Below are 20,897 nucleotides of genomic sequence, written 5' to 3'. Positions count from 1 at the left end.
GACAATGGCAAAGTCCTTACAGCCTATTGTATAAGGACTCAAAAAGAGATGTACTGGGGGCCAGAGAGATAGTATGGAGGTACAGCACTTGCCTTCCATGCAGAAGGACAGGTGGTTCGGGCCCAGAGAAATAGCACAGGGACGGTGTTTGCCTTCCAAGCAGTCGATCCAGGACCAAAGGTGGGTTGGTTCGAATCCGGTGTCCCATATGGTCCCCCGTGGCCTGCCAGGAGCTATTTCTGAGCAGACAGCCAGGAGAAACCCCTGAGCACTGCCGGGTGTGGCCCAAAAACCAAAAAAAAAAGAAAAAAAAAAAAAAAAAAGAAGGACAGTGGTTCGAATCCTGGCATCCCATATGATCCCCCGAGCCTGCCAGGAGTAATTTCTGAGTGTAGAGCCAGGAGGAACCCCTGAGTGCTGCCGGGTGTGACCCCCCCCACCAAAAAAAAAAAAAAAAAAAAACACCCAAAAAAGGAGATGTACTGGGCCAAAAAGAGAATACAGCAGGTAGGGCTCTTGCCTTGCAGCTGAACTAGGTTTGATCTCTAGCATTCCATGTGGTTCCCTGAGCACTGCAGGAATGACTTAATGGGTGTAACCCTAAAACAAAACAAAAGAGAGCAAGAGATATCTAATAATACTTTTCTAGCAAGATATCCTTTTAGGAGCCATGGGGAGGGAGAGAGAGACAGATAGAGACAGAAACAGAGAGAAAGAAAGACAGAGAGAGGAAAGGGGGAGGAGAGAGAGAAAAGAGACAGGGACAGAGAGACCGAGAGACCCAGAGAAACAGAGAGAAGAGGCCTTACATGAATTATGAATTCTCCAGCAGCCCAGCACTGGGGCAAGACACAGGCCTTGCACTGCCTGGCACCTGGGAGCTGTGTGCCAGGTGGTGCAGAGCCGGGCACATGCACAGCTCTATTGCTGACACTTGGCACCTCTGACTCCAGATCCTTTCCCAGATTCCAGGGCTATTTGTTCCTCCCAGTCCCATTCATAGGGAACAATGGCTGGTGACTGTGGGAAATGAGCCTGTGGGGAATTGTCCTAACAAGCCCTCAGAGACTATGGGCTCCGCCCTCCATCCTTCACCCCTCCTCCCCAGGCCATTTAGCCGGAAGTCCTCAAGGTTTCATCAGGATGAATTAACCTCTAGCCTCAGCTTAAGTTTTTATTTTATTTTATTTATTGGGGGGGGGGGGGGGGTTGGGGCCACACCCAGTGGCACTCTGGGGTTACTCCTGGCTCTGAGCTCAGAAATCAGTCCTGGAAGGCTTGGAGGAGTTTATGGGATGTGGGGATTGAACCCAGGCCTATCCTGGGTCAGTCATGTGCAAAGCAAACACTCTAACCACTGTGCTATCACTACGGGCCCTAAGTTTAAAAAAAAAATTTACTCTAAGTTTGGGGGCTAGTTTTGGGAGAAACCCCCAAGGAAGATTATAAAGAAAGGAAAAATGAAAGAAAAGAAAAGGAAAGAAAGAAAGAAAGAAAGAAAGAAAGAAAGAAAGAAAGAAAGAAAGAAAGAAAGAAAGAAAGAAAGAAAGAAAGAAAGAAAAGAAAGAAAGAAAGAAAGAAAGAAAGAAAGAAAGAAAGAAAGAAAGAGAAAAGAGAGAGAAAGAAAGAAAGAAAAGAAAGAAAGAAAGAAAAGAAAGAAAGAAAGAAAGAAAAGAAAGAAAGAAAGAAAGAAAGAAAGAAAGAAAGAAAGAAAGAAAGAAAGAAAGAAAGAAAGAAAGAAAGAAAGAAAGAAAAGAAAGAAAGAAAGAAAGAAAGAAAGGAAAGAAAGAAAGAAAGAAAGAAAGAAAGAAAGAAAGAAAGAAAGAAAGAAAAGAAAGAAAGAAAGAGGGCCCGGAGAGATATTTGCCTTGCAAACAGCCGATCCAGACCAAAGATGTTGGTTCGTCCCGGTGTCCCATATGGTCCCCCATGCCTGCCAGGAGCTATTTCTGAGCAGACAGCCAGGAGTAAACCCTGAGCACCGCCGGGTGTGATCCAAAAACAAAACAAAAAAAAAAAAAAAAAAAAAAGAAAGAAGGAAGGAAGGAAGGAAGGAAGGAAGGGAAGGAAGGAAGGAAGGAAGGAAGGAAGGGAAGGAAGGAAGGAAGGAAGGAAGGAAGGAAGGAAGACTTCAAACTTTCCTCCCTTCATTTTATTTGTTTATTTAACTTCTAGGGCTTATTCTGGGTAGCTAATAGAGTCAGTGTCTTGGGCCCAGCAGAGATTTTGACTATCAGTATATCATCAACAGTGTCCAACTGGTGTTTTAGTGGGTCATGTGATATTGGGGGTTGAACCCAGAGTGTCAGACATATGCAGCACATGATCTACCATTGATCTACCCAACCCTCTCTTTCATTTATTCTTTTTGTTTGTTTGTTTGTTTAGGGCTCACATCTGGCAACTCTCAGGGTTTCCTCCTGGTTCTGCACTCAGAAGTCCCTCCTGGCAGGCTCCGGGGCCCATATGGGGAGTTGGGATTCGAATTGTGGTTTGTCCTGGGCAGCTGCGTGCAAGGCAGGGACCTTACCCCTTAGCCCATTTCCACTCTTCATTTATTCATTTTTTAATTAATTTATTGGCAGGAGGGGTGGCTGGACCATAGCTAGGGCTATTCATGGCTTGGTGCCTCAGGTATATAAAACATGTATTCAGGTTCTTTGAGCTATTTGCCTGCCTCCTCCTGTTTTGCATTATTTTTATCAAACAGTTAAAAAAAATTAGGGGCCGGTGAGGTGGCGCTAGAGGTAAGGTGTCTGCCTTGCAAGCGCTAGCCAAGGAAGGACCGATGTTCGATCCCCCCAAGCCAGGGGGCAATTTTCTGAGTGCTTAGCCAGGAGTAGCCCCTGAACATCAAAACGGGTGTGGCCCAAAAAACCAAAAAAAAAAAACCAAAAAAAAAAAACCCGAAAAAAAAAAAAACCACCAAACAAAAAATTAGAGAAAAAAATTATAGTTTGAGCCTATGGGACTTGAGTCTATGGAATTTGCAGTCTACAACCATTTTAGGACTCAGGCACTGACAGGGATAGAACCAGGCTCTCATACACAAAAGGCAAGTGTTTTACCTCTGAGTCATCTCCTCAACCATTTCTCCTGCTTTAATTTTCTCATTACTTGGGTGGTTTGGGGGGTCACAACTGGCAGTATTCAGGGACTACACTCCTGGGCTATGTCTCAGGGAACTGTGTGGGAACACTGAACTGGAGTCACTGGGGGGCAGGGGTTTGGGGCCACGTAGCAGTCAGTGCTCAGGGGACCATATGGGGTGTCAGGGATCGAACATGGTCAGCCATGTAAGGCACAAGTGCCCTGCCCACAGTTCTATTGCTCTGGCTCCTGTAATCATTTCAAAGGTCTAGTACCTTTCCCAGCGTGGTCAAATCAGAGGTTGTGTGTCTGCTGTTGCACATGTCACCAGTCCCTTCACAATGCACTCATGGACAGATACAGTTCAGTGAGACCAGTTTCCAGAGAACAAACTGTTTCCAGAGACAGCACCGTCTGCCTCTAAGCAGTGTGTAGGCTTTGCCCTGAAAACACAGGCTCCACAGCAAAAGCTCCTGAAGGAGCCGACAGCCCAGCCTCCAGGCGGCAGGCAGCAAGCCTGGACAGGATGCCCGACAGCCCTCGGGCGGGCAGGAAGAGACGCCACTTCGAACCTCTCCCGTTGTAATTTACTAAATCCATCAGGGGTTCCTTTGAGTCGTTTTCTGGAAATGCCACATTTCAAGGGTCTCCCTGTTAGTAAAGGTCAGCAAGTTCACACAGGCTTTTCATGTTAAAGGAACTTGAAAGAAAAGGAAAGGAAATGTATATTTTTGGCCTTAGCCTTGATTAAGTGGGCTCAGGCCATGAGAACATTTGGATGATTTACATGACGTTACATGAAGAGCCAATTAGCCTAACAACTTCCGAAAAATATTTAGCTCAAGAGCACCCATTTATTAGGGTGCTTGGAATGTGCCAGGTGTCGTGCTAAGCTCTGTCTTAGGAGCCTCGATCCACAGGCTTGGGCAAGAGACCCATTTTACCTCTAAGGAAGCTGAGGCTCAGACAGGGTCATGATTGGTGTAGGGTCCTTCGGCTGCAAAGTGGCAGGGAGGGCAGGGATGCAAACAGCTTCAACCACACAAGAATCGACTTGCTCTCACCATCAACTAAGAAGTCTGGCTCTCCTCTATCATCTTAGGACATTACTTTTCTATCTGGCTTATTTTCTTAAAGGAAAACTAGGGACAACATACCAAACTTTGGGGCTACTCCTAGCACAGTGCTTGGGGACCATGTGATATAGGGGGACTGAATTTGGAGCTCCAGCATGCGAAATATGTGCTCAGATCTTCCTTAAGCTATTTCCCTTAGCTCCCCATCTCATTAATTTGCCTGGTGAAGCCTCTCCTCTTGTTAAATCTCCAAGTGAGGGGAACAAAGAATTGGGTACTGCAGGGCCCGGAGAGATTAGCACAGCGGCGTTTTGCCTTGCAAGCAGCCAATGCAGGACCAAAGGTGGTTTGTTCAAATCCCGGTGTCCCATATGGGTCCCCCGTTGCCTGGCAGGAGCTATTTCTGAGCAGACAGCCAGGAGTAATCCCTGAGTACTGCCGGGTGAGACCCAAAAACCAAAACCAAAAAACCAAAAAAACAAAAAAAAAAAAAAAAAAAAAAAAAAAGAATTGGGTACTGTACTTGCCTTGCACCCCATATGGTCCCCTGAGCCAGGCAGCAGTAATATCTGCATGCACAGTAAGCACAGCCAGGTGTGGCCCTTGAACCAAAACCAACCAAATAAACAAAAAACTTCAACTGGTTTTTCTGCAGTTGGCCCTTGGCCCAAATTCCCCTGCTTTCCTCTACAGGGGTGGGGTGGTAGGGTGGTGGGTGGGGAGGAGCAGTCACAGCAGATTTGAATCACAGTTCCTACAGAAGAATTCCAGGGTTTACTGTCTTGGTGGCAGTCAGTCTAGAGTAGCCCAAGGAAAAGGTGGGACTGACTGAGGTCTCAGTCATTCTAGAACAGTGGTTCTCAAAGAGTGGGGCACGTCCCCCCCCCCCGGGGGGGGGGGGCTCGAGGCTCCTAAAAGGGGGGGGACATGTTCGACCTCAGCAAACATTGTCATAACAAACTAAGCCCCGTGTTTATGTCTCTGTATGTCTCTGGAGCTGAGAGTTGCTGTGTCCTGCTTCAAACCCCGCTTCAAAAAGCTATGCATTGCAAAACATGCTCATTGTAGCCATTCATCCAGACATCACCTCTAATTAAAAAAATCAGCTCAAATTTATTTTATATATTTTTTGTTTTGTAGGTTAAAGTTTTTCTTAAATAAAAATACTATTTACAGTCGTGCAGGGGGGTGCGAAAAATGTTTTCTTCTTCCTAGGGGGGCATGGCAGAAAATAATTGAGAAGCACTGCTCTAGAAGATGTTCTGGCCTTCTATCCAGCACAAGTTAGCTAAGTAGGACTAGAGCCTCTACACTTACCATGAGCAACCCAGAAAGTCAGGACTAATGACAACTCAATGATCACAGAGCAGATAAGGATTTCTCTCTGGGATGTCAGGGGCCAGAACAGAACACCAGAACACAGCAGTCAGAAATAGGTCTGATCTGGTACCCTGAAACTTGTTTTCAGCCCAAGATAATGGAAAACTTATTCAATTCCTCTGAGCTTCAGTGTTTTCATTCACAAATGTGGGGAAAGCCCTTATTATGTCATAAGGTTGGTATGATAAAGATGAAGTAGAATCATGTGCATGAAACTGTTGACATGATGCCTGGCATTTATCTAGTCAACAAGACGGAGCACCTGTGAAGATGATGATGACAAGAGAAGGTACCATTGCAGAGCTGTACCTGCTTCTCAGAAGAAACACAAGCTCCTTTTCTGCTCTGGCTCTTCCAGGCCCAAATGAAATCTCCACTTCCAGGAGATTTCCTGGAAGCAACCTGATCACTTAAGACGTTCCTCTCATTAAATCTGAATACCTTGTGCCCATATGCCTTATAGAGACTAACCCAGCAGCAAATTCAACTCAAGTGATTCCTCCATGTTTCAAGCAGCAATGCTTCCCGGAGGCCTGCTTCTCTACCTCTTCTCCAAAGCCAAACCCACAGCAATGTCCATAGTAAATGCTCCCTCAGCAGACCTTAAGGCTGATTTCAGGGGCTGTGGATGTCAGGACTCAGATCTTTTTTTTTTTTTTTTGGCCACACCCGGCAGTGCTCAGGGGTTACTCCTGGCTGTCTGCTCAGAAAATAGCTCCTGGCAGGCATGGGAAACCATATGGGACACGGGGATTCGAACCAACCACCTTTGGTCCTGGATTGGCTGCTTGCAAAGCAAACGCCACTGTGCTATCTCTCCGGGCCCAGGACTCAGATCTTCTTTTCCTCCCTTATTCTCCCCTTTCTAGTTGCCTTTTTCCCTACTTTATTCATCCTTCCTCTACTTCTATCAAGCAGGATAAGAGCTTAGAATCAGCAGTGGTTCTAGATTTTGGATTTAGATTACTATAAGATATCTAAAGAAACATGGAGATGACAGATTTGAGGGATCAAGGTTTTTTTTTTTGCCAATAAAAACATATTATAAAAAAATTATAGGGCCTGGCAAATGGCTCAAAATTCAGAAGTGACAGGGCCAGAGCGATAGCATAGTGATAAGGCGTTTGCCTGGCATGCAGCCAGTACAGGTTGAACCCTGGTTCGAATCCCAGCATCCCATATGGTCCCCAAGCCTGCCAGGAGTGAATTCTGAGCACAGAGCAAGGAGTCACCTTTGAGTGCTGCTGGGTGTGATCCAAAAACAAACAAACAAAAAGAAAAAATCAGAAGTGAAGGTTTTGCAAATTGAAGCCTCCGGTTTGATCTCGGACATGACATGGTCCCCTAAGTACTATTGGGAGAGATGCCAGAGCTCTAAGACAGGAGTAGCCAGGAGTAGCCCCTGAGCATCTCCTGGTGTCTCCCAAAATATATACCAGAAAAATCTATTTTCCTGGAAGGGAGCTACAGCATAGTGGTAGGGCATTTGCCTTGCACACTACATGGCAAACCCAGGTTCAACCCAGGTTTGATCCTTGACATCCTATATTATATTGGTACTCTAAGCCCTCCAGGAGTGATTCCTGAGGACAGAGACAGGAGTAAGCCCTGAGCAATACCAGGTGTGGCCTAAAAAACTAAACCAAAACCAAACCAAAAATCCTAATTTCCAGCTGAGAATGCCATAATTGTAAAGGGCCTGTCTTGAGAGTATGAACACTAAGTAGAATTACACCCACTATCATCACAGGGACCCTGGCACCCAAGACCCTCACACTAGTAAAATCACAGGGTCTTGGGGCAGAGTGATAGCTCAGCGGTAGGGGTTTGCGTTTGCCTTGCATGTGGCTGCTCAGGACAGACCTGGGTTCAATCCCTGATGTCCCATATGATCCTCTGAGCGCATAGCCAGGAGTAACCCCTGAGCGTCACTGGGTGTGGCCCAAAAACCAAAAAAAAACAACAAAAAACCCAACCCCAAAACCACAGGGTCTTGTACACCTACTACAATCATATAATCACAGGGACCCTGACAATTAGTATAAACATAAGGACCTTCACACCAGCACAAAGGGTCTTATACACCCAGTAAAGTGCCCTTGGTGAGCCCTCACATACAACTATATGTGACCTGTGTCAACACAGCAACAACAAAGGAAAGAGAAGAGAAAAAAATCTATTCTCACCATCATTTTTCTAAAGAAAGGCTGTTTTCACAGCAACAAAGCAGAAAGTTCCTAATATTTGATCAAAAGTTCCTAAAATCTGGGGCTGGAGTGATAGCATAGCAGCAAGGCATTGCCTTGCAAAGAGGAGGCCAACCCAGATGGACCCGGGTTTGATTTCTGGCATTCCCCTATGGTCCCTGGAGCCTGCCAGGAGCGATTTCTGAATGCAGAGCCAGAAGTAACACCTGAGCACCGCCGGATGCCCCCTCCGCCTAAAAGTTCCTGATGTCTGATTTTTAGCTGAAAAATGTAACTGTGGATCCGAGATAATTCATTGGGTAGGACGTTTGTCTTGTATGTAGCTATTCTGGGTTTGATCTCTAGGATCCTAACCTGAGCACAATCCAATATGGTCCCCCCACCCACCCACCCCCCAAAAAAAGGAAAATAAAGAAGAAAAAAAAGAAAAAGGAGAGAAAAGAAAGATGTAGGTTTGATGAGACAAACCCACAATTTCATGGCTATCCTATGTTTCCTGCTTTCTCCAGGAACTGCAGAAACTTCCACCTCATCTGGACCTCCTAGATCTTGGGACCAGTCTTGGAAGAGACATGGAATAAGCAGAAATCACCTTCAAAGACAAGGAGGACCTCCTCCCCTCTTAAACCTCTGGGTTAGGCAGATTCAGTATTTCTGTTCCGCTTTACTAAGGGTACCTCATCCCAAAACTGGTTTCCACAATCTCATAGGCCTGCGATGGGTGGGTCGGGGTGGGGTAGGGGGAGAGAGGCAGGGGTCCTTTCTTTCTCTCTCTCTCTCTTCTCTAGTAGGGACATTGGCTTTCTTGGAGTCCCTCCCCCCCTCACCCCACTTCTATCAGGGAAGGGATGAGGTGAGAGCTAGAGCAAGTCGTCCATTGCAAAGCAGACATGGGAGTCCTAACAGGCAAGTCCCTCTTCCTCCCCCACTTCCATGGGACCAGCTGAACTCTGGTGCCCAAGCTCCTCCAGCTCCCTGGACTGGCTGGGTAAAGGCGCAGAGGTGGGGGGGCCGCCGGCGCCCCGCTGGCCCGGGAGCAGATAGGGATCTGAATGCCGAGAAGGACCGCCCCGACTCTTTGATCCGCAGCCAGCCAGGCCCAGCCTGGACACGGAGGGGCGCGCGGCCCTCTTCCGCCTGGCTTTGGAGAGGCTGCAGGGGTCCTGGGGGGGCTTCTGAGCCAGGGAGGCGTCCCTGGCACACCCTGTGCCCCAGTGGCTCTCGGGGGGGGGGGGGAGGTCGGCCCACAATTCGGCCCAGAGACCTGCCCAGGGCTGCGGTCGGCTTCCCGGGAGCCCAGTCTTTCCTGGAGGCGGGGGTTTGGTTTGGTTGGGGGGGGGGGCTGAATCCAGTCCAGGCCTATGGTGGAGCAACACGTGGGCGCAATCCGGTGCCTGGAAGATGCTATGCTTTTGCATCCCCTTTCCTTGCTGTTCCACCCTGCCACTGGGGTCTTGCAGGGGCGCCGGGCTCGGGGGAGCCAAAGAGCTGGGCCTGAATGGAACTGAGCCTTGGGATGACCAATCCCCACCCTTCGGAATCTCCCTCTCCCACCTACTACTAAAGACTCGGAACTGCGCTGCAGAGTCCTGGAGGGGGGCCCATGACGTACAGGTTAAGGATGCACGTAGGAGGCAGCGGGGTGGGGTGGGGGCGGGCTTCCTCCTAATCTTGTTACTGTTTTCCTCATTCTCTCAACCAGGCCCAGGGTTGGGTCAGCCCACAGATGTGTGATGCCTGAACCCCACATACAACGGGCACTCCAAAAAAATAAAAAATTGCGTATGCTTGAGTGCTTTATAAAAGTCTTTAGAGGACGTCCCAGGATGGCACAGAACTGGACAAGGGGAATGAGACTCCGAATCTTTTCTGGAAGGGTGTGGGAATAAACCCAGAGGGTGCTCAGGCATGGAGGCCTGGCTCTGCACTCTGGAATCACTCCTGGTGGGTTTGGGGTCTGCCAAGGGATCCAGCCAGCCTAGGCCGGCCACATTGCAAGAAGGCAAGCATCCTACCTGCTGCACTATGGCACTATATGGCTCCGCTCCCAACTCTGAATAAGAGTCTCAACTCTCCCAAACTGTTTGTGAAAGCCCGGCTTGGAGCAACCCTCCCCAATGTCCCTCACCTCCCCAGTTGTAGCAGCAAAGGACTTTAGTGGGCCTACAGGCCACACTCGATTGACACTTTGACAGCTGCTGGGAAAACCTGGGTGGGAGCAGAAATTTCTAGTCGTTGGTAAAAATCGTAAAAGACCCAGGGACGGAGAGAGAGAAAGGAGGTAAAAAGTTTGCCTGGCATGCAGAAGGGTCGGTGGTTCAAATCCCAGCATCCCATAGAGTCCCCCTGATCCTCTTGCTAGGGCAATTTCTGAGCCTAGCTAGAGCCAGGAGGAATCCCTGAGCGCTGTCGGGTGTGACCCCCCAAAGCCAAAACCCCAAAGAAGAAGAAAGACCGGGGTCAGCCGCCTCCCTGAGGGCGGTCGCCTGTCGGATGAGTAATGCAGGGCTTTGGAGCTCTGGGGAAACCTCGTTTGGGTCACGCGAGCCCCTTTAAGAGCGGGTCCCTAGGGCGCGGCGCGGCCTCCCCGGGAGGGCGTGGCCAAGGAGACCACGCCCAACCGGGGCCACGCCCCGCGCCTCGCCACGCCCCCCCGGACGCTCGGCCGGCGGCGCCTTTGATGTTCCGAGCGAGCCGCCGGCCCCCGGAGCCGCTCATCCCGCGCCGCGCCCGCTCCCCGCGCCCCGCGCCGCAGCCCGCCAGGCGGAGTCCGCCCGCCCGCCGGAGCGGCTCGGAGGTCCGCACGCCGGCTCGCCCTCCGCGCCCCGCGCCCCGGCACCATGCCGCAGCTGGACGCGGGCGGGGGCGGCGCGGGCGGCGGCGCCGACCTGGAGCGCGACCGCGCCCCACGACCACGACCTCGGCGCGCCCGACGAGCTGCTGGCCTTCCAGGACGAGGGCGAGGAGCCGCACGCCAAGAGCCGCGGCAGCGCCGCCGGCCCCGAGCGCGACCCTGGCCGAGCTCAAGTCCTCGCTCGTGCACGAGTCCGAGGGGCGCCGGCGGGCGCGGCCGGGGGGCCCCGGGGGGCGGCCGAGGTGAGCGGGCCCGGGCCCCGACCCCCGCGCCTCCCGCTCCGACGCGTCGCGGCCCGGCCCGTCCGTCCCGCGCCAGGCTCCCCCGCTGCTGTCCTGGCGCCCCTCTGTCTCTCCTCTCAGTGTCTCTGTCTCTGTGTCTCCCTCTCTGTCTCTGCCTCTCCTCTGTCTTTCTGTGTCCTCTGTCTTTTTATCTCTCTGTCTCTCCTCTCTCCTCTGTGTCTCTATCTCTCCTCTGTTCTCTGTCTCTCCTCTCTGTCTCTTTCTCTCCCCACTCTTTCTGGCTCTCTGTCTCTCCTCTCTCTGTCTCTGTGTCTCCTCTGTGTCTCTTCCTCTCTCCCCTCTCTCTGTCCTTCTGGCTCTCTGCCTGTCTCTCTCTTCTGTCTCTGTCTCTGCCTGTCTCTCTCCTCTCTGTCTCTGTCTCCTCTCTGTCTTTCTGTGTCTCTGTCCTGTCTGTCTCTCTGTCTCTCCTCTCTGTGTCTCTCCTCTGTCTCTTTCTCTCCCCACTCTTTCTGGCTCTCTGTCTCTCCTCTCTCTGTCTCTGTGTCTCCTCTGTGTCTCTTCCTCTCTCCCCTCTCTCTGTCCTTCTGGCTCTCTGCCTGTCTCTCTCTTCTGTCTCTGTCTCTGCCTGTCTCTCTCCTCTCTCTCTGTCTCTGTCTCCTCTCTGTCTTTCTGTGTCTCTGTCCTGTCTGTCTCTCTGTCTCTCCTCTCTGTGTCTCTCCTCTGTCTCTTTCTCTCCCCACTCTTTCTGGCTCTCTGTCTCTGTATCTCCTCTCTGTCTCTTTCTCTCCCCACTCTTTCTGGCTCTCTGTCTCTGTATCTCTCTGTCTCTTTCTCTCCCCACTCTTTCTGGCTCTCTGTCTCTGTATCTCTCTGTCTCTTTCTCTCCCCACTCTTTCTGGCTCTCTGTCTCTGTCTCTCCTCACTGTCTCTCTCTCCCCACTCTTTCTGGCTCTCTGTCTCTGTCTCCTCTCTCTGTCTCTCCTCTGTGTCTCTCTCTTGTCTCTTCCTCTCTCCCCTCTCTCTGTCCTTCTGGCTCTCTGCCTCTGTCTCTCTCTTCTCTCTGTCTCTGTCTCTCCTCTCTGTGTCTCTGTGTCTTTCTGTCTGTCTCTCTCTGTCTCTCCCCTCCCTCTGTCTCTGTCTGTCTCTATCTCTTTCTCCGTGTCTCTCTCACTCTCTGTCCCTGCCTCTGCCCACAGGCTCTCGGGCGGGAACACCCTTCGCAGCGCCTTTTCCCGGACAAGCTTCCCGAGTCCCTGGAGGATGGTGAGTCCGGTTCCCCCTGCTATGCTATGCTAAGGCCGGGTGGGAGAAGGTGTGTGCGCCTGGGGGGCCCCGTGTGGGGTCTCTGCTCAGGAATGGAGGCCGCCGAGGGGTGCCGCCCCCTCATGCAGCCCCGGGAGGCGCTCAAATCCGGGGTGGGAGAGAGTGGGGGGCGGGTTTCCCGGGCGCTTCCGAGTCACTTCCGGTGCCCTGACCTTTATAGGGGTAAACAGACCCCCAGCGCAGCCGCCTCCCTCTGGCCCAGGTGATTGGCGAATCCCCCTGGTTCGGGTGGGGGGAGCCGCAGCGCCCTAGCCTCGCTGGACCTGCAGAAATCAATCAGAGCCTCCCAAGGCAAGGGCAGAACCTGGGGTCCTGCTTGCAGACCACTGTTACTGCAGACAGGCACTCCCTGCCAGCCCCTTCTTCAAGGCAGCAGCTAACTCGAAGGGCACCTCCTGGCAAGGACGTACTTTTTTTTCTCTTGGGTCCCCCAAGCTGCCTGGGCTGGCGAGGCTGACCCAGCTGTGGTTTTTCTAGGCCTGAAGGTTCCAGAGTGTGCCAGCGGCATGTACAAAGACACCGTCTACTCTGCCTTCAACCTGCTCATGCACTACCCACCCGCCTCGGGAGCTGCGCAGCACCCGCAGTCGCAGCCCCCACTGGTAAGTGGCCCCACACGCCAGCCCACCTGTCCCCCCCTCCTAGACCAGGTATGTGAAGCATTGGCAGGAAGGGGCTTTTGCCCAGAACAAACAGGGGCATGAGATTTGGATGCTGGTTTCCTGGAGAGGTAGGGTGAGGGGTGTTTCTGAACACCAAGGAAAACTTCTGCTAAAAGGAGACACCCTTGAGTCTCTCCCACAAATTCTTGACCTTTGTCTTTCTGCTAGTTCTCACGCAGGTGCCAGCCACTGACCTGGTGCCACAAGACCGGGCTGGGTTCTTAGGAATCAATGAGCAGAGTCTGATGGTATGGGATGGCCCTTGCTGTGAGCTTTTCCCTTTATCTTCTCCCACCAAGTCCCATGCCTTAGTGCTGGGAGGCTTGGACAGAAAAGCTTTAGATCTGGGGCCGGAGAGATAGCATGCAGGTAAGACGTTTGCCTTGCATGCAGAAGGTTTGTGGTTTGAATCCTGGCATCCCATATGGTCTCCTGAGCCTGCCAGGAGCAATTTCTGAGTGTAGAGGCAGGAGTGTAACCCCTGAGTGCTGCCGGGTGTGACCCAAAAACAAAAAACAAAAAAAAAGAAAGGAAAGCTTTAGATCTGGTTGTGCTGTAGAAACAAGTTCCAGTTTCCATGCGTGTGTTGGCACGAGCACGCCCGTGCCAGAGAAAGACCCTAAATACCCTGTGTGGAAAGAGGGGCTTTCTAAGCCCTGGTGGTGTCTTCAGCCCCTAGAAAGGTGTGTGGAGGAGTTTCAAAGCAGTCACGAGGATAAGAGGCAGGTTTCAGGAATTCGCAGATTCAGTGCTTAAGCACCCGAGGTCTGAAAAGATTGTATGTTCTTCCCCAGGCTGCTCTGCCTACTGCAGATGGTCTCCGTGGAAAGAAGAGCGAGTCTGAAGGCTGTAGTGCAAGAAAGCAGTGCTGAAAAATAAAAAAACACAGATAAGGGCATCAGAACCTTCATTGTTGGCCTGAGTGAGGTTAAATTAGGATGAGGTGAGGTTAGAGCAAGCTCAAGCACATGTGGGTTAGGGGACTATTGGGAGCAGATGAAGGCCTCTGCAGGTGGCAGGGGTACCCAGAGGAAAGGGGGGGGGGGCTGTCAAGCTGTCTCAGTCCAGGAGCAGGGAAGTGGATTCTGAGAGTCGTCATGCCGAAGCTAGTGGAGGTAAGAAGACAGAATGAGACTTCTGTGTAGAATCTCAGACAGAAAACCTGCTAGCTGGTTGACTGTAGAAAACAAGAGCCTTCCCTTTGGACCCCGCATCCTCCAGTGTGCAGGGAACATTGATTGGGCTGTGTGTGACAGACTGTCAGAGTCCTCCATCTCTGTGGTGTTTGCTTCCTCCTGTGTCTGGGCTGCACTTCAGTTCTCCCCCACGAAGCCTTTGCTGTGCACGAACAGGTCCTTAGCAAAGACGCTTTGTGTGCCCCATGAGAGGTTTACACTTAGATTTGGGGCTATGTTGACTGGACCCGTCACACTAGACACTGGCATAGCCCGAGACGGGTGATAATCCTGACCAGACTTCAGGGGTCCCAGCATGGCAGGCCTCCCTCCCATCTTTTGAGGTAGGAGAGACTGTGTCCCTCCCACCTCTGAGGCTTCAAAGATGCAGGAGAGGCCCTCTCTCTGAGTTCCCTGTCCAATTCAGACAGGCAGCCAGAGTGCTAGGGCTGGTGGGAGGGCCGCGTTCCTCAAGGGTGTGGTGAGGGGACCATTTGGTGCCCTTTTGCTCACAGTGGTGTGTTCTGGGTAGGCAGCTGGCTACCTCCCCCAGTGGGGAGTGGGGAGGGGCACAGTCTCTCCTGTGGCCCGATCATCCATGTTTCTTTTAATGCTTCTACAGATGTGTGGCTATGGAAACATATCCTTATACACACACACTTGCCCCCGGCTCCCGTTGTTCTTCAGTTTTAGAAACACAAGATATGTGTAGGCTCCAGTCCTGGCCCTCTGTGTCCTTATGACAGTTCCCTGGGACTGGGGACAAAGACAAACAGATGTAGGCCTCAGTTGGGATGACAGTGGGTCTGGAAGGGTCATGTGAAAATAGAGAAACCTATTTTGTTTGTTTGGGGGCTCTTCTGGGAGACCCAAGCTTCCTGCAGGCAGCACATGTGCTCAGCCAGTTGGGCCAGTTGGGCTCAAAGGAGACTGTCCCAAGCTGTCTTGATCTTTTCAAATAGCAGGTGAGGGTAGTTTCTTGTGTTACTTAAAGAGATGTCAATAGGGTAGTTGCTAGTTACACATAAACTAGAGCTGGAGATTTTTTTGGGGGTGGGGATGATTTTCTGGGGCGGGGGCATACCTGGTGGTTCTCAGGGCTTTCTCCTGATGGGACCCGGGGCCTTATGTGTTGTCTGGGATTGACCCATTTTTTTTGTTTTGTTTTGTTTTGATTTGTTTTTGGCTACACCCAGCAGTGCTCAGAGGTTACTCCTGGCAACCTCGGAGTACCATATAGGATGCCGGGGATTGAACCTGGGTCCATCTGGGTTGGCTGCATGCAAGACAAATGCCTTACCATTATGCTATTGCTCTGGCCTCTGACCCAGGGTTTACTGCCAAGATTGCATGCAAGGCAAACGTTTACCTGCTGTTCTCACCTTTGGTCTTGGAATGGGTACCCTCTCCAGGCTGGGGCCCGAAGGAAAGTGGCCTGTGCAGATTTTTTTCTTAAGCCCACTGCAGGGCCATGGCACCAGCTGCCCAACACTGTTTGTGGGCCACATCCCAGGACCTCATGCCCTTCATAGGAATAGCCCTGCCAGAGACCCCACTATTCAAGTGGGAATGGGATACCCATGTCGGGGACCTCAAAACACTATTCTTTTTTTTTTTTTTTTTTCCTTTTTTTGGTTTTTCGGGCCACACCATTTGATGCTCAGGGGTTACTCCTGGCTAAGCGCTCAGAAATTGCCCCTGGCTTGGGGGGACCATATGGGATGCCGGGGGATCGAACCGTGGTCCTGATCCTTGGCTAGCGCTTGCAAGGCAGACACCTTACCTCTAGCGCCACCTCGCCGGCCCCAAAACAGTATTCTTGAGCCCTGCCACGAAGAGAGACTAAGGAGCTAACCTCCAAGCCAGGTTGCACACACCACCGGAGATTTTGTTCCCCAATACCTGCTTTCTGGTCCTGGCTCCTCATGAGCTGTTGTTGGAAAGGGTATACCTAATGGAACTCTTGCATGCCTGGTGTCTGTCAGATGGTGCTGTTGGCTAGTGAGCCACTGCAGTTTAGTTCTATTGTTTTCTCTGCTCTGAGGTTTTAGGGGAGTTTTAGGTGCAGGGACATAGAGCTGCTCCTGGGCCAGATTAAGGGTAGTCTGAAACAAGTGGGATGTCCTCCTTCAAGAAGTACGTCCTTATTGTGTTGTCCCTACTGTCAGGTCAAGCCCTCATCTCCAGAAGGACCAAAGTCACAATGCTCTTGTTGTTTCTTCTATGGGCATCATCCAGGGCCTATGGACTTGATGACTGTGTGTTAGATGAACTTTCCAGAGAAGGTTCCTGGAGACAGAAGGGAGAGTGGTGTTGGCAGGGCCAAAGGAAGAGAGGGGTGACTGTTAGCGGAGATGGCATTTGGGGGCTGATGAGTAGATGCTGGATTTGGATCTTGGTAATAGTTGCACTGCCCTGTGAAAATACTGAAAGCCCCTGACTGTACAATTTAAAATGGTGAATTTTATGGTATGTGGATTACATTTTAAGGGAGAGCAGAGCAGAACCATGTGAGATCAGGGCCATGCCAGGGGATAGGCATCAGCCTGTTGTGAGGATCCGGGGTGAGGCAGTCTCCATGGCCTGAAGTATTTGTGCCGACTCTGTGGTAAGAGGGTGAGGTGTGAAGGCGGCATGTAAACCTCTATCAGAGGGAGGAAGTGCCGCTGTCCAAGCAGAGATGCTCTGTCCCCTGCACCCCTTTACGTAGGTCTGGTTGGGGAGGGCGAGTCTGTGGCAGTGTGCAGGAGGGATCCATGTCTGGCACCCAGGCAGCCTAGCGGCAGCTCCAGCCAAGACGGGCCTGTCTAGAAAGCACTGAGGAGATTGGTGCGGAGGGTATGGGCTCCCTGCAGATGAATGGAGGTGACAGCAGGCCCCAGACAGCCCAGGCATGTCTTTCCATCCCTCACCAAGACCATAGGGGCAGCCCCTCAGGCTCCTGTGTTCACCACTGTCAGTTCAGGTGTTCCATCGTGACCAGTGGGGTCCTCAGAAACATCCATCAGGTTGCATCTCTTTTGCTCCAGCTTCCCATTGCTTTTGACACTGAGTCCGAGTCCCTGGGCAGCCCCATCTCACCTGTAGCAATTCCTCCTGCCCCTGCATAGCAGCTCAGTGTCTCTGCAGGGGTCAGTGTCCATCAGCGGGAGTGCACGGCCCAGTTCTTCACAGCTGCTAGCCTTTCCTCCTCTCACGAGCCCCTGCAGTCTCCCATCCAGGGGAGACCCTTTTTGCAACTGGTCACTTCTCAGGGCCATAGCAGGGAGGGGTGTGCTTGGGAGTGTGGTCCCCTCTCCCCTGCTGTCCTGCTCCTCTGGGGTGGAGGTCCCCTGCTTGCTCCTATCTGTGAGGCTGTGTCTTTCTTTTGGGCCCCCAGGGCTTGGAGGGGTTAAATTCTGGAGGTCAGCCCTGGGCAGAGGGCCTCCAATGCCCCCCCTGCACCCCCGTCACTGTCCACACTTAGTCTCATGTCTTTGGAAGAGAGCCCGGTGGGAGCCATGGCTGTGTTCTCTATCCTGAGCACGAAGGTTCTGCCGGAAATAGCAGAGGCGTTGCCCACCACCCCTGCTGGGGCTTGGTTTAGCTAACTGGTAAGAAAGAAAGGGAAGGAGCCTGTGTGCCTTCACACCACCCTCCATCTCTTCTCCCTGCACCCCCTGTGTGGGTGTCTGTGTGCAGCAGCCTTGTATGGTGTCCTTTTTCAGCCCATGTGCTTATGGTCAGTAGTGACCCAGTCATGTGACTTTAGATGGCCCCCCCAGGGGCCCCCTTTTTCTGGATGCTGTTGTCATTTTCCTGGGTTGTCCTATTCTTGGGGTTCTAAGGGATTAAAAGGCAGGAAGAAACAGCCCTTTGCACGGCCAGCCCTTTGCTTCCACCTTGCCTGGGGCACCTGAGCAGAGCCATGTGGGGTTTCCTCTCTTCGGGGTTTTTATTTTGGTTTGAGCCCACATCCGGCAGGGCTTGTGGAACCATGTTGGGGTGTCAGGGATAAGTTGGGGATCCTATGTATGAGCCCCTTGAGCCTCAGCTCTGGAGCTCTTACTCTTGCCTCTGAGAGCTTCACTGTGCCACACCGTCCTACCCGGGAACAGGATTGTATATGGCATGCTCTGGAAGGTAGGGCCCTCCTGAGGGCCTTTCCCTTGAGGTTCCTGAAACCCCCAGCACTCAGGACCTGCAGCTGGAGGATCTACTGCCCACCTGGTGGGCCCTGGGCCCAGCTGCCTGCAGGGGTTCACAGCCCCCAATGATAAGTAAGGGCTCTACCCACTCTCTGTAGGGGGCTGGGAAGGGGGTATGTTTGCCGGTGGGGGGGGGGAGGAGGCTTAGCACAGTGGGAAGCTAGTGAGGTCTGGCTGGATTGGGATGAGCACCAGCCAAGGTTGGGGCCCTGCCGAGCTGCTGCCTCCCTGCGCCGCCTCAGCTCTGTGACCCAAAGCCTTAGTACTCTCACCCCCTCATACCCTGCGCCTGTGCTTCCTGCCACACAAACACTGCAGGCAGGAAACAGGTGTTTGTTGGCAGGTCGTACCCTCCCCCATGGTACAGAGCCCCCCACCCCACCCCCGCCCCGCCCCCGCTGAGGGTGGCGCATGGCCCAGGACCCTTCCAGGAAGGGAAGGGGGCAGTACTGAGTTAGATCCCCTCAACCAAGACAGCAGACCTGCCACTCCTTACAGTGGGCCACATATTGTATTTGTATCTGTTTTGTTTCTTCATTGCAAAATAAGATATATGCAGTGTGCAGAAGAATTTATTCATAAATTTTGTTTTTACTATAGTCAGACCCTCCAATGGTCTGAGGGACAGTGAGCTGGCCCCCTGTTTAAAAAGTTTGAGGACCCCTGCATCACTTAACCTCACTGAGCCTCCGTTTCCCGTCCAAATCCAGGGAATGGGGATTCCCAGCCATCTCCTTACTACGGAATGGGACCAGGGGGAACTCTGGCTCGAAGCTTGAGTCTCACAGAAGAGTTGCTCTGGGTGGCAGGGGTGGGCCACTTCTGAACCAAGAGTCTCCCTCCCTCCACAACCCACTGTGCATCGCTGCTCTCCTCAGCCCCTGGTTGGCCATTGCATCAGTTGTGAGGAGAATGTGCGGTTCTTCCCCCTTGTTGACCTTAGCCTAGCACAGAGCTGATGTTACCCCTCTCCCCACCAAGAGTGCAGTCCTGACAGTATAGAGACTTGGGGGTACCAGGAAGACACCAAGAAGGGAGACCTGCAGGGCCTCCATGAAGGTTCCTGACTGAAGGGCTCTGTGTGGGTGAGTGAGGTACTAGGGAGCAGCTTGAGCTGAGGAGGGGGACGGTAGTGTAGATTGGCACTGGAGAGGCGGGAAGGAGGGCCTGGCTGTGGCCTGTGTGCCTGCCCAGCCCAGGCTCTGGAGCCTGGGAGTGGCTGGTGGGCACAGGCCTTGTGCTGGCACTTGGAGGGCTGGGTGGTGCCCGAGGCAGATGGTTTGAGTTGGATGTGGAAGGCAGGCAGAGCTAGCAGCTGAGCAGGGCGGGGATGCTGCAGGAGTGTGGGGAGGGCCGAGGGCACGGGTGGTTGAGACACTGGAGACCCCAGTGTGACAGGGTAGGAGCTCCCTTTGCAGTCTCCCATGCCCCTTCAATGGCAGACCATCCTAGGTCAGCTCCCAGGGCCTTGGGCCCTTTGCCGAGGGATACAGTCCCAAGGTTGGGTCCTGGGTCTGTGGTGACCCAGCCAGGGCCTGGCGACAGGTTTGCTCACAAGAGCCTCAAGAAAACCACTGGATTCTTGCTTGCGGGAATTTGGTGTTGTAGCCCGCAGGCCCCTGCTTCAGGGCTCTGGGTCTCAGACCCCTGTGTTGGGGTGATTGACCTGTGGTTGGGGGTGCAGACTTCATGTGTACTGGAAAGACACCTGGGGGTTCTCCATCCTCATTGATAAAGTATCACTGGGAGTAACCTTCGCCCCCTTGAGTACCACTTGGAGGTACTCTCACCCCCCATAAAAAGCCCCACCAAAAATGTGTGACCAGCATCAGCTGCGGCCTACACAGCTGCAGCTGGTTTGTCCTGGTCAGACCCACCCTCCACCCTTCCTGGCCTGCTGGAAGCCGAGGCCCTGGCTGGGCGTGGGCCACCACAGGGGTGTGAGCTGGGCTGCGGCCCTAGGCTATGCCAGCAGACTCTGCAGGACACTGCCTGACTCTGCACTGCAGAGCAGCAGTCTCGCCACCAAGTATCCCTCCTCCGCACTCCTCAAGCCACCCATGCCTTATCTGGCACTTGGCTGTCTTCACGTGGGGCCTGTGCAGCCAAGGTAGTAGCATGCAGGCAGGCAGGCAGGACTCGGGGCAGTGCTTTGGGGTGGTCAGGGCTAGCGCTTCTGCAACTCCTCTTGGCTGGCCTTCTGATGCTGGAGGCAGAACCTCCCTTCCAGAACACCCAGTCTGGCCCCTCTCCTGGCTGTGACCTGGAACAACTCTAGATCTTGAAGGTTCCTTCTTTAAGGACATGTGGAGCTTAAGGGTCATGGGTGTAGGAAGCCTCTGGGTGGGCTCCGCTGAGCTCAGCAGGGACAGCTCTGGGGCCAGGTGCCCCTTTAGGGCCAGAAGCTTTGCAGGGAGGGCGGGTCAGGTGAGGGGTGTCCAGGCTGAGGTGATTCTGACTAACTCTGACCTGGCAGTGGTGGCAATGGGCCCAGCAACCCCTCTCACCCCCCCCCCCCCCCCCCCCGGCCTGCCGGGCCACCATCTGAAACGCATTACTGATGCTTTGTAAACTCCACATCATTTGGCCACATGAAAGACAGGGATCTAAAAATAGCCACTCCCCAAGGACTCCCCGCACTGGCAGGGCTCGGCTGACCTCTTGCACGCACGCCCACTACTAGGCTACTTCCCTTGCCAGG

General features: G+C 52.7%; 1 protein-coding gene across 1 annotated transcript in view; it reads left to right on the top strand.

Moving 5' to 3' along the window:
- Positions 1-10,593: 10,593 nt before the first annotated feature.
- TCF7 (transcription factor 7) overlaps positions 10,594-20,897 on the top strand; it is a 29,159-nt gene continuing 18,855 nt past the window's right edge. The window contains 6 exon segments of the mRNA XM_049786765.1: positions 10,594-10,636; positions 10,668-10,765; positions 10,767-10,807; positions 10,809-10,864; positions 12,041-12,112; positions 12,650-12,774. Coding sequence (XP_049642722.1) covers positions 10,594-10,636; positions 10,668-10,765; positions 10,767-10,807; positions 10,809-10,864; positions 12,041-12,112; positions 12,650-12,774 — 435 coding nt within the window.

This window comes from Suncus etruscus, chromosome 14 (assembly GCF_024139225.1).
Source record: "Suncus etruscus isolate mSunEtr1 chromosome 14, mSunEtr1.pri.cur, whole genome shotgun sequence".
Taxonomy (NCBI): Eukaryota; Metazoa; Chordata; class Mammalia; order Eulipotyphla; family Soricidae; genus Suncus; species Suncus etruscus.
The sequence above is the reverse complement of the archived record's forward strand: the minus strand, read 5'-3'. Positions and strand labels throughout refer to the sequence as shown.